General features: G+C 43.9%; 2 protein-coding genes across 5 annotated transcripts; one reads left to right on the top strand and one right to left on the bottom strand.

The window, feature by feature from the left end:
* Positions 1 to 1,251: 1,251 nt before the first annotated feature.
* LOC148021816 (uncharacterized) lies at positions 1,252 to 2,130 on the bottom strand. The gene has a single exon (XM_087696758.1). The coding sequence runs from the start codon at positions 2,128 to 2,130 to the stop codon at positions 1,252 to 1,254; it is 879 nt and encodes a 292-aa protein (XP_087552884.1).
* A 3,744-nt stretch (positions 2,131 to 5,874) lies between these two features.
* Positions 5,875 to 8,912, top strand: LOC148021815 (uncharacterized). 4 transcript variants are annotated; one of them, XM_087697332.1, is made up of 5 exons: positions 5,875 to 6,822; positions 6,902 to 6,952; positions 7,217 to 7,276; positions 7,462 to 7,603; positions 7,757 to 8,912. In XM_087697332.1, exons 1-5 carry the CDS (start codon positions 6,226 to 6,228, stop codon positions 8,368 to 8,370), a joined length of 1,464 nt encoding a protein of 487 aa, XP_087553458.1. In that variant the 5' UTR covers positions 5,875 to 6,225; the 3' UTR covers positions 8,371 to 8,912. The 4 variants fall into 4 exon arrangements, with proteins under 4 accessions (XP_087553458.1, XP_087553459.1, XP_087553460.1 ...); XM_087697333.1 differs by lacking the exon at positions 6,902 to 6,952 and having other exon boundaries at positions 5,877 to 6,822; positions 7,757 to 8,910; XM_087697334.1 differs by lacking the exon at positions 7,217 to 7,276 and having other exon boundaries at positions 5,877 to 6,822; positions 7,757 to 8,909.
* Positions 8,913 to 11,888: the final 2,976 nt, after the last annotated feature.

Here is an 11,888-nt window from a genome sequence, read left to right as displayed (position 1 = left end):
CTCCCATTCCTGCTTTTTACGGCGGGTCAAGCGGTGCATGCGTCTCTGCGCCTATCTATGTGTGATCTCTCCTCTGGCCTCCAAATCGCGTAGCTGTCGATGTAGATCTCTGCACTCATCATCATACCACCTGTTCTGTGGCATGGTACCGGTCCGAGGGGGGTGCATGTATGTGTGATGTGGAAAACTGAGTGTAGCAGAATCATGCAGAATGCGTGTGATATCAGTGGTCAGTGTATCAAGGGGTGCGTATGGATCAAGTGACGTGATGTGCTCCTCCAGATGCTGTGAGTAAACATGTGAGAGATCATGAGTGAAGTGTATGGTAGTATGCATGTGGGGTATGATATCTGCAGGTGGTGATGGTAATGAGGTGAGGAGTGAGAAACTGAGAAAGGTGTGATCGGCACCGAGTGGAAGTCTCCCAAGGCCGAAGGACTCGATAGTATGCATCCCATCGATCGGTCCGAGCAGATAATCTACAGTACTCTCGCCCCCCCCATGTGGGAAGCATGTAAGACCTCCTGAATATGGCCATCGTGCCATCCCGTTATAAATAACGAGATGATGTCTACTACCAAGCTCAAGTAAATGCCCTCCATACCCTGTGGCGTCTGGCCCAGTATCCGTTGACTCCCTACTGATCCCCAACTCCTCAGGGTCTAATGCTCTCATGATCTCTGGCTGCTCCATATCAAAACTCTCACACTGTCGGCTCTGTGTGCGCCCGTTGAAGTCCCCCATAAGGAAGACCTCACCCAAACTAGAATACAGAATAATGTCCTCTGAGAGCTGTGAATAAGGGGAGGGGGAATCTCTAGCCTGAATATCACCCTGCATAGTAGTATATCTGGACCCTCGTGGTGAAAAGTAGCATACTGCCATATAGATCCATCTCTCATCTGATATCTGCACTCTGATCCATATGTAACTGGCCTCCTCATCTCGTCTCACTAACTGGATATGTCTCTGTATCCCCTGACGGAATAGAACTGCCACCCCTCCTGAGCCCCTAGATGTGCTCTGCCTAGTAGTAGCCCGGTATGCAAATACCCACTCAAATCATGTAATGCGTGGGAGCCCTCTCTCTGGGCTCTCATGTGTCTCTGTGAGGCATATAACATCATGGTCAGGTAAAATCTCCTCAAGTCTGTCCGGTCGTGACCATAGGGAGCCGTTGCAGTTCCAGACTGCCACACGTATCGGGGTCTCCTGTACAGTCCTTCGCCCCGTCTCATAGGCCACGCCCCCCTATTTGGTGGGGCGTCCATCTATAAAAATCCGGCCATCTCGATAGAAGGCCTTACGGCCTTCTCTACGTGCTTGGAGTATCTGTGGCATGCATGCTCGTCTGTGTGCAATCTGCATCTGAGTCAGGTCCTCATCCATGAAGATAGGAGCCCCAGTCATCCCTTGGAGCGAAATCCGCTTCCGAAAGAAAGCGGCTCTGTCCTCCGGTGTGCTCATATGTAATATCAGAGCTCTGACCCTGGTAGTATCTCGTCCTGCACGCCATGCTTGAGTAAAGGGCATGCTCGTATACCCTAGTCGGGTGCATAGCCCGCGTGCGTCCTCCTCCGGAGAGACCCCTTCGGGGAGCCCGGTAATACGCACGTTCAATCTACGCGCGTTCCTAAGCCTCTCCTCCTCTAAGGTCTCCTGAACCCGGACTACCTCCTTCTTTTTATTTTCTTCCTGGACCTCCTTCTTAATGTTCTTCTTCACTACCTCAATCCACCCCTCCTTATTCCCTTCTAATTCTTCCTTCATGTTTGCTTTGATTTTTTCCTCCCATCCCTCTCTTGAAGCCTCAACTTCGGTTTTAATGCATACCTGGAGGTCCTCTCGGCATTCCTTCGTGATAGCCTCTCGGAGGTCCGCTTTGAAATCCACGTCCTCTCTTGCCTCCTGTAGATGTGACACTTCTGTTTGTAGCTTGTCCAGGTCGGTTTTGAGATCCCTCTTCTCTTCCGTGAGTGTCTTCACCATCTCCTCCAGTCGCCGGATCCTCTCATGGAGCCGGTGGGTTTCTTGGTTCAAGGCATTATCCGCATCCTTCTTGAAATCTTTCTTCGCCTCCTTGATAGCTTGGCTGATTAGAAGCTCCACGTTATGGAGCTCGAGCGGCATGTCGCCTCACGAGGAAAAAGCCCCCTCGATAGACCTGTTGAATGTCAAAGAGACCACCTTCAATGAAGAAAGTTTCCCACTTTTCACCTCCTCCTGAAACGAAAAGATGCTTGTCCAGGCTTCTGTTGCTCAAGTATTCATAAACAAGGATCCTTTCAGACTCTTCCACACAGCAGCCGTAGAGTTTGATAAGATTGCGATGCTGCACAGTCGTTAAAAGGCTAACTTCATTTAGAAATTCTTCTTTGCCCTGCCGGCTTGCCGCGGAAAGCTTCTTCACAGCAATTTCCCTTCCGTCTTGTAGCGTCCCCTTGTCTGTTTTCTGACCTTGTAAACAACACCGAAGCCTCCCTGCCCTAACTTGGTCTCAATATTAAAGTTATCAGTTGCTAATCGTAGATCCCGCAGAGAGAACAACTGTGAATTGATCCAGCTATGGCTCGAGCTCGGGTGGCCACCTGTCGTGGAAGGGGTTGTAGCACTGCTTAGCGTGGTTTGAAAGGTGGTGGTGTTCCTGTTTACAGATGGCCGCTTCGCTCCGAAACAGTTACAGCATTGGAAGAACAGCACCATAAAGGAAAAAACTTGCAAGCCCGTGAGCATCTCTTACTACCGGCAAAACGTGGAAATGAAACTGCATCCTCGATTCCAGCGGCACGTCTACAGCGAAGCTGCCGTTGACGGACGACCAAGCCCTGAGAGAAGGTTATCTGCCGTCATGGATGCGATGGCCGTGCTGAGCGCAGAGAGAGAGAGAGAGAGAGAGAGAGAGAGAGAGAGAGAGAGAGAGAGAGAGAGAGAGAGAGAGAGAGAGAGAGAGAGAGAGAGAGAGAGAGAGAGAGAGAGAGAGAGAATGCTGATGTGGATGACATGAAAGTTGACATGGATGGATGTGGATGCTGGCGTGGATGGTTAAATAGACACAACGTGGCAGCTAATTCGCCATAATAACTGTGGCAAACTATGAACCGTGTTAATATTAATACTAATATTTATAAATTAACAATACTATTAAGATTATTACTAATAATACTCTTACTATACTACTATTATTAATTATTTAATAAGTATTTAATATTACTATTAATATGTAATATTGGTTAGTATTTAATTTTACTAATATTTAATATTTAGATATATTTAGTATTTAATAATATTATAATAGTTAGTATCTAATACTATTAGATGCTATTAATTAGATAGAATGAATATTAGTTAGTATTAATTAGATAACATTAGAGAGTAAGAGAGACGAATGGAGAGAGAGAGAGAGAGAGAGAGAGAGAGAGAGAGAGAGAGAGAGAGAGAGAGAGAGGGGGAGGGAAGGAGGGAGAGAGGGAGGGAGGGAGGGAGATTCTAGGACATGCAAGATTTTTTTTCACAAGGAAAGGGTTGCTTATAGTAGCCCCTTCTTCAACCAAAAATAAATTCAAAAATTTTGCAACCCCCTTCTTGGTGAAACAAAAATTCACAAGTCTCCTCTTTCATCTCTATCTCATTGAGTAGACTTGTGAAAAAAAATTTCACCAAGAAGAGGTTATGGCTCCTCCATCTCGCAAAGGGAACTTGCAGATTTTTTTTTCGCCAAGAAGGGGTTGCTAACAGTCCCTTGTTTGGCAAAGAAAAATATTCACAAGTCTCCCCTCTCTTCTCTTTAAGGGGACTTACTTAAAATCTTCTTTTACAAGGAAGGGGCTAAGAAAACCCGTGTTTGGTAAAAGAAAATTCAAAGAGAGTCACATAATCTCTCTCTCTCTCTCTCTCTCTCTCTCTCTCTCTCTCTCTCTCTCTCTCTCTCTCTCTCTCTCTCTCTCTCGCCTATAAAAGGACCCCTTCCCTCTCCCCAAAACCGCATTGTGATGTGATTGATTCCCTAAACCCTGGTATGTGGTTCTCTCTCTCTCTCTCTCTCTCTCTCTCCTTTGTATCGCTCTCTCTTCTTCCTCTCTCTCTCTCTTCTATATTAGCCTCTCTCTCTCTCTCTCTCTCCATCTCTCCTCCTTTGTATCACTCTCTCTTTTCTTCCTCTCTCTCTCTCTCTCTCTCTCTCTCTCTCATGACATCTCTCACTCACACACACTCTCTTGCATTTGATCTCACACACACACACACACGCGCGCGCGCGCGCACACACTCACTCACACACACACACTCTCTCTCTCTCTCTCTCTCTCTCTCTCTCTCTCTCTCTAGGTATGGCTTGAATTGGCCTTTATTATTGCCTAATCACTGTGTTTGGCAAGTAAGCTTATCAACACCCTACCATCATGATAAGATTGGATTTTAGAAGATAGGATCATGTCACCCTTTTTGAGGGTGATCAATGCATAGAAAAAGGCTTGATTCATCAAACGATGACCTCATAGGGCTTGTTCCTTGGACATGTGGGAGTTCTCATTATCATTAATATCCACGTAGGTGGAGGCGGCCATTGTGCTTGCATGTGAGGGAGGAGTGACATCAAGAGAGGGTGGACATGCTTCAACAAAGCAAATGAGGAAGGGAAAGAGAGAGCTCATCGTATTGGAGAGTGAAACCGAAGAGGCAAGAGTTGAGGAGAGCGACAACCAATACACTATCGAGTCATTTATGCACAACAAGGGCATGGCCACACACAAAGTAAAAAGATGCAACTACTCTCACGATCACTTGTGACAAGCGTATTATGTAAGCTTGCATTGAGAACTAGCTAGAAATGTTGATTGTGAGTATTTGTAAGAGTTGGTGACGTGTGTTTGTATAAGTTTTTCCTCTCCACATTATTTTCAATATTACTATGTCTACATGCAAATGTAGACATCCATCTTTTTGCCTCCCATCCCATTGTGTCGTTTACTCACCATGCTCGAAATGGAGAATCGTGAGCTTCCCAAAGTATTTTACTTTTGAGTTCCTGACTTGTAGGAATACATAGTCTTGTCTTGTAATAACCAAGCTCCTCGTTTATGGAAAAATCTTGATACTTAGTCTTGAGTTTTGGATTTGAATCCTTCACAGAAATTTCTTTTAACAATCTCTAATAGCTTGGATCCTTCATTGCCTCTTCTTTAGCCATTTCTATGAGATGGTAATTGGGCATTGACATCATTATAGCAAGAGTTCCATCCCTAGAGGATTCTTCTAGGATTAGATCATTAAGAAATAATTTACAGCTTAGGGAATCTGGCTTACTCTTTAAATTTGATTTTTTTTTTTGTGGAAAATTTTGCAATTCATTTTACATGAAATCTCAAATTTTGATGAACATTGGTGAGGACCTTGGAGCCTCTTGAAGTACATGTGGCAACCATGGCATATGTTTGGTTCCATGAAGGGGAGGTTGGGAGGCCATCATGCCAACTTGCAACATTGACTTGTAAATAGCACAAGCATCATTCATTTCAACTCAAAGTGAGAAGCTCAAGGATTAGCTTGATTAAAGATGGTGGGTGGGCTTTTATCTCATTAGGAAGTGAGAGAGGATGCATTGGCAGGGGGATGTGGTGACTAGAGGCATGCATATGATGAGCTCCATCATCATGAAGTGAGGCAAGAGACAATAGTAGGAGGAAGGGGAAGACAAGACAATTGAAAGATGGCGATAGGGTTGTAATCCAGTTGGTTTGAATGTAGATTGAGTTACATGGGTACGTAAGTTCAAACCCTCGAGGGTAGAAATATAATTATGGGGTAATGGTGCCACTAGAGTGTCATGAAAATGAACACTCTTTGATCTATCGAGATTCATGACAGGTGATGAGCAGACCTATGGAAAGCCTGTGGGAGTGCTTAGAAAACATATCCCCCAAGAAATGGAGGGAACACTAGGGTTGCTGTGTTTAAAAGTTGGACTGAAAAATGCCATGTAGTTCCTTCTCTGTTACGCGTATTATATTCTCTGTTTTATATTCTCGCTTCTGTTCCAACTTCCAAGGCAACGAAAAGTGCAAGGAGGATTGGATACCTACATTTGATGCTGCGGAGGCTGCCTTCAGAATCACTCACAAACCAACATCATAATCCTGAATCCTGATTGCTGATCACACAGCCTCTCTCTCTCTCTCTCTCTCTCTCTCTCTATTTGACTGATTCAGGAAAAACACAGACAAGCGAAGAATGCAGCCGCAGGGCCTGCCTATGGGAGATGCATGTAATCTCCCCGGCTGCGACAAGCGCATCTCCGCCCCTAACCGGCTTGCCTGCGGGGAGCTCCACCATCTCCTGATCATGGCCCAACGGTACCATAACATCAGTAATACACCAGCAGGGGGTCCTGACTCCGATAGCCCCTCCACCTCGAGCAGCAGCCACCCTGACAATGCCCTCCAAGAGTTTCCCCCTCAGGAGGGCCTCCACTCACTGCCCCAGCAAGCACAGCTCCTCCTAGGGTTCTCGCAGCGCCAGTCCGAGGGCCTCTGCGCCTTGCTCCCGTGCTCGAAGCCCTCTGCCCCCCCCGCCCACGCCTGGTGCTCCCGTCGCCATTACCTAGAATGGCTCAGAGCCTTCTACTGCAGCCTCGTCCCCGACCAGATCTGTGAGCTCCGCCCTGAATGCACGCGGCATGTCTTTGTCGACATCGATGTCCACACTGGGGCCTTCCATGCTCATCGCTTCTGTGGATGGACGCACTGCCAAGAATACCAGAAGCGTGCCGCCCTTCGCGATATCTTGCCGGCACCAGCGCCGCTGCCTCAGCTTAGCACTTCTGATGAGGTAAAAGTTGGAGCTTTGTGAGCCTGTTGCAATGTTTCACTGTATGTAAAGCTACACCTCTGTGCACTTCTCCTTATAGGTAAAGCTAGACCCCTTTGATCGTGTTGCAACTTCTTTGCTGTATCTAAAGGTAGTCCTCTTTGATGCTCTTGCATTTCTTCATGTCATTCTTCATGTTGAATGCTGTTGATCAAATGCTGCAATCGATCGTTCAATGTCATCCTAGTCTTACCCTCGAACAGCCGTGAGCTTATGCTCTGTTATCACTGAGGAAATATCTAATTGTTGCTGGCACGGCTTGATGCTTTTTGAGTTGGCCAATCCTTTTGGCAACACAGTTTAACTAACTAGAAAACGCCCCTCATCCTTTTCATGTTATCGTGCTGCTATACAGCTGTTGAGTCTGAACCCTGACACTCGAGAGACATCGAGGACAGGGTTACTTTGGAAGAAGGTGATACATGACAGATTCTTCTAGACTGATAGATTAAACATATTTGGCACAGGATTATATGGGAAAAATGTGACAGATGTACAGAAGTTAACTGTTGAAGTTGTTGTGCCATAACAGCAAAGAGTTGTAGATGATCGATTTACACCTTGACTCTTACGTAACCTGCACTTTTTGATAATAAGCAGGGGTTTTATCCACGTGAACCTTCAGTGGAGTCCCTTATCAAGACACTGATTAATTATTCAGTGTTCAGAATGCCACCCGAGGGCATCAAAGTAGTAGAAGATTTTTACACCAAGCATCCATGGGAGGTGCTTCAGCACCCAGGTAAACAGAGGTTGTTCAGCACTGGACTGAGCATAAGTTTTTCCTATAAGACAGTAAGTTTATGTTATGCAAACAAGATCAAAGCATCACTGCAGATGAACTGTGCATACATACAAACTGAAGAGTGAGCATTTTCATTGATTGTGCATGCAGAGGATGGGTGCTGCTTTCTTATTACTCGATGTCGTTACAAAGACAAGGAGCAGAAAAGAGAGCTAACTACAAAGGACCAGTATCACTGGAAGCAAAATGGCAGGCCCTTAAAAGTTGGTGTTGAGGCAAATAAGAAGCATTTCAGCTACAGTAAACTGCAGGGGAGGAAAAGGAACAGTTCTAAAATCAGCAATGACAACCTGTTTACAATGGTTGAATATTCCATTGTAGAAGGAGAATCCTATAGCAAATGTAAAGACTACTCTTTAGTAAGACTCAGTGTTTCTCAGGCGCAGACAGCAGCACGCAAGCGCACAAGAAAGGAGGTCCAAGCTGATGAAGCTGAGAGTAACACCTTACCTCCAGATAATGCAGCCACAGTAGCAGACCAAGCCTGTGATTTATATCTTTGCTCTGAACAAGGCAGAGATGGTAATTCTCTAGATGCTTCACCTTATCCTTTGGAGGCTATGCCTTTTACCAATGATTTCAATACAGGAGTAACTGACCTTGGAATTTCTGAGGGTCTGGACTTATCTACTATTTTTAGATTCGATGACTTTGAAGCCGTTGATGACTATATTCATGATTCATTGAGTGCTTCAAGGAATTGAGTGCTTGGAATAGTGGGACACCTTGTGGATTGTACAAAGTTGGGCATTTTTGTTGCTGTTGTTGCCGCATCCTGAGTCAAGTTTAAGGATTTCAAACTGGATCGATGAGGCCAATCAAGCATGTAAACATGCTGGGTGTCATTTTTGCCCAGCACTCCACCTTGACTGGACATACCTTTTGTAACATCACCCATGTGACTTGGGTTGAGGTGTCGTCTAGGTGGAGCAAGGTGTCTTCTTTGCTCATTTCAGAGTGTGGGTGTATGGGGCATATAGATGTCTATGTAAAGCCCTTAACTATGTATAGACACTTGGAAGTATATACTCAAAAGAAGGGTAAAGTGTTATGTATGATGCCATTATTTTGCATACCTCCTTCCATACGAATTGTATTGTGGATAGGTTTATTGGACTATTAAAGAATATTCATGGAGGTAACACGTTGCTTTAATATCTAAAAACAACAATGGACTAGTCATGCCATGATGCATTACATCGTCCATCAGCCCCATGTATTGACTCATTATTCATATGTACTGATTTACAACTAATAAGTACACGAGTTGCACTGAGCCATTAGTTCATGTGCTTAGATTGCATGCAGTTTGTGTGATTGGCATTTGAATCCATGTAGGTAGTTACATAGGTCATAGTTGGCATAAATCGTATTGTAGGTAGTTACATAGGTCACAATTGGCATAAATCGTATTGTAGGTAGTTACATAGGTCACAGTTGGCATAAATCGTATTGTACATGAATAATTGTTCAATAGCTCACGTAGTTTTTACCATTAGAATTCACGTATACTAGTTAATGATACTAGTGTAATAGTTTGGTAGTGCACTAGCTATGCAATATATATGTACTAATTTTCAAATCCGTGCGTACTAGTGCACTCCCTTGTGCACACGCATTAGTGTATTCCTTGTGCATGTCTATAACACTACTTCCTAGTGTATTCTTGTATGCACATTCCTTGCGCACCATTGTCTGTGTATCAATGCATGTATAGCGTACACTTTGCACTTAGCTTTGTGTGTATATACACACCATTGTACCCTTATATACCTCACATATATTTGATACCATAGTCCTTAAAGATAATAAGCAAGGGCAAGAGTAAGTCAACTATCAATAAGAAGACCGTATGTTTTTTTATGTTAAGAAAAGAATACTTGTGAGAGCTCATGTTTGACTTTTAAGACCTACAGGTTACTTATTGCTTCAAGCATTTTAAGCCAAGTGTATTGGTCATCTCTCACACAGTTGTGCGCACTCACACCTACGAGTATAGTGAGCTTACCTTCATGCTTGATCGAGTTGTCTCTTCCCATGAGCTCTTTGGTAACTTCACAATCCAAGGTGCAAGCTTGATCCTTAAGTTTCAAGCTCCATTGCCATGCGCGAGACAAGAGAATAGGAGAAGAGAAAAAGAGGAAAAGATGAAGAGCTTATTCACCACGGTTCCTTATCCTCACACACACTCCCTTACTCTCTGACACTTCTTTTCTCAAGCACAAGTACAAGCAAGAATAAGAAAAATAAGAGAGCTAGTTTTGGCCACATACAACAATGAGCTTTTTCATTCACTTTTTGTCTTTTATACATGTCTTATCTCCTTTGATATCCATTCCTTTTTGACATGGTTGATAATTTTAGCTTAGGTTTTCTTTTTCTATTCCCTTCTTATTTACATTGTTTTTTCATCCATACTTGTTTACATTTACAAATTACACAGGAGGAAGCTTGATGTTTTTTTATAAAAATTTAGGGTATACTCTTATATTTGAAATGTGTGTTTTTTTTTTTTTACACTCGCCTTGAACTTTTAAAGTTGTACATGTGTTTTTGGCTTTTTTCTCTTATTTTTTCGTTGGGTTGTTTCTTTTTGTTTTACCCTATGTCTTTTGATTTTCTCTCTCTTTTTTTTTTTCATTTGCATCGGGGTTAATTATTTCCCTCTTAGCTGAGTGTGAGTCACATGGTACTTATTGGTGAGGGCTTGGATGGTTGAAGGTTTACCTTGTAGGTCGATGATGGGACTTTGGGGAGATTGATCGTGGAGAAGAAGTATAATAAAATGGATGTGATGTTATAGAGGCCAAGAAGAGATCGAGTGGATGGCGGGCCCTTCGAGCTCAGTGGTTAGTTATGGGTTGTTGAATGTACATGAAAAGAAAATGGAAGTGCACTACTTGGGGGTATGCTTATCTCACCGTGTTGTGCGTGGTGTTCGTGCTAGTGGAATTGGGAGTTGGGTTAGTAGCTTGTGGTGTTGTCCCACACTTGACTCAAATCGTGCAAGGGGAGGTGCTATGGGTGTGATTTAGGGAGATAGGTCTAACTGTAGGCAAGAGTAAACTTCCTAGGTATGTCTTGCCCTTGATGTGCCCTATGTGTGAGACGGAAGGAGCTAGGGGTACAATTGTCCCTAGGTGTAGTATTTGTGGCACTCTGATGGTACATGAGAATTTCATTTCTTCTTTTTCTCGTGCTTTGTTTTTTTTTTTTGCTTTCTCTCATTTTTAAATAAATATATTAGGAGAGAGCACGCTAGATGTCATCTCGATGCTCTTCAAGAGTTGCATTGTGAGGAGGCCTAAGAGAGTTGGTAAGGAAATGTCAGCTCTGCAAGTAGCCTTTTATGTCAATACGTACGTTTAGGGGTGTTGTTGACAGGAAGGGGTAATTGCACTTGGTGAAGTAGTCGTCATTCATATTTTCAAGGATTGCCCTACAAAAATAAGTTAAGAGCGTAGCCCTCATCACGAGAGGTGAACCATCGCGCAACTATCAATTCCTACATTGTGATAAAAAAAAGTGTGGCGACAACAAACCCTCTTCTGTTGCGAGCTTTTGCTTGAGCAAAATCCAGAGTACCTTGAGGTAATTACATGTAGTGATGAATGCGGGGTCGAGGCAGGATGAAAACTCATCGAGGAAATGTGTGATGGATGGACGGATGTCTCGCTTAGTGAAAGTTAAGTACTCTTCTGGACTCCGTACATTCACATTATAGATCTTGGAAAAATCATACTTGCCATGCACATCTATCCCTCTTCTCTGTAGATATGGCATGTAGGTGGGTTATTGTGCTCCTTCGATATGGTGCTACAGAAGGCTATCCAAGCATCAAGGTTGGAGTCATAGACATGCTGCCGACATTTCAATTGGGCTTTGTATTTGCTGACGGTCTTTGGGATCTCCCAAATCTTGTCTTGCAAGTAGTCCGTAGGCTGTCTCTACCACCTTATAGGGTATTTTTCTCTTTCATATATTTGTTGGTTTCCTAGTCGTGTGATCCTGATCACTTGCTCCACCACTCTTAGAGACATGACCTTATCTAAGGAGCAAGGGTAGTGGAAGGAGAACTTAAAAGGTCGGCGGTTGTTTTCCCACTGCTCCTAGACAGCTAGTTCCTAGGCTCAGTTCACACGATAACATTCTTCTCTTTGTGGGATTTGGACTTTGCTTGCTCCACCATCTTCCTTCTCTTTCTTTTTACTTCCATCACCCT

Source organism: Lygodium microphyllum, chromosome 17 (assembly GCF_053477565.2).
Source record: "Lygodium microphyllum isolate KBCC chromosome 17, Lygodium_microphyllum_v1.1.10, whole genome shotgun sequence".
NCBI classification, from domain to species: Eukaryota; Viridiplantae; Streptophyta; class Polypodiopsida; order Schizaeales; family Lygodiaceae; genus Lygodium; species Lygodium microphyllum.
The sequence above is the reverse complement of the archived record's forward strand: the minus strand, read 5'-3'. Positions and strand labels throughout refer to the sequence as shown.

What these genes read in the sequence shown, in the direction of transcription:
- LOC148021816 (XM_087696758.1), bottom strand. Translation starts at nt 2,130, where the DNA reads ATGCCGCTCGAGCTCCATAACGTGGAGCTTCTAATCAGCCAAGCTATC.
- LOC148021815 (XM_087697332.1), top strand. Translation starts at nt 6,226, where the DNA reads ATGCAGCCGCAGGGCCTGCCTATGGGAGATGCATGTAATCTCCCCGGC. An exon ending in AGCTTAGCACTTCTGATGAG is followed by an intron (nt 6,823 to 6,901) that starts GTAAAAGTTGGA and finishes TTCTCCTTATAG; the next exon opens with GTAAAGCTAGACCCCTTTGA. An exon ending in GGAGGTGCTTCAGCACCCAG is followed by an intron (nt 7,604 to 7,756) that starts GTAAACAGAGGT and finishes TTGTGCATGCAG; the next exon opens with AGGATGGGTGCTGCTTTCTT.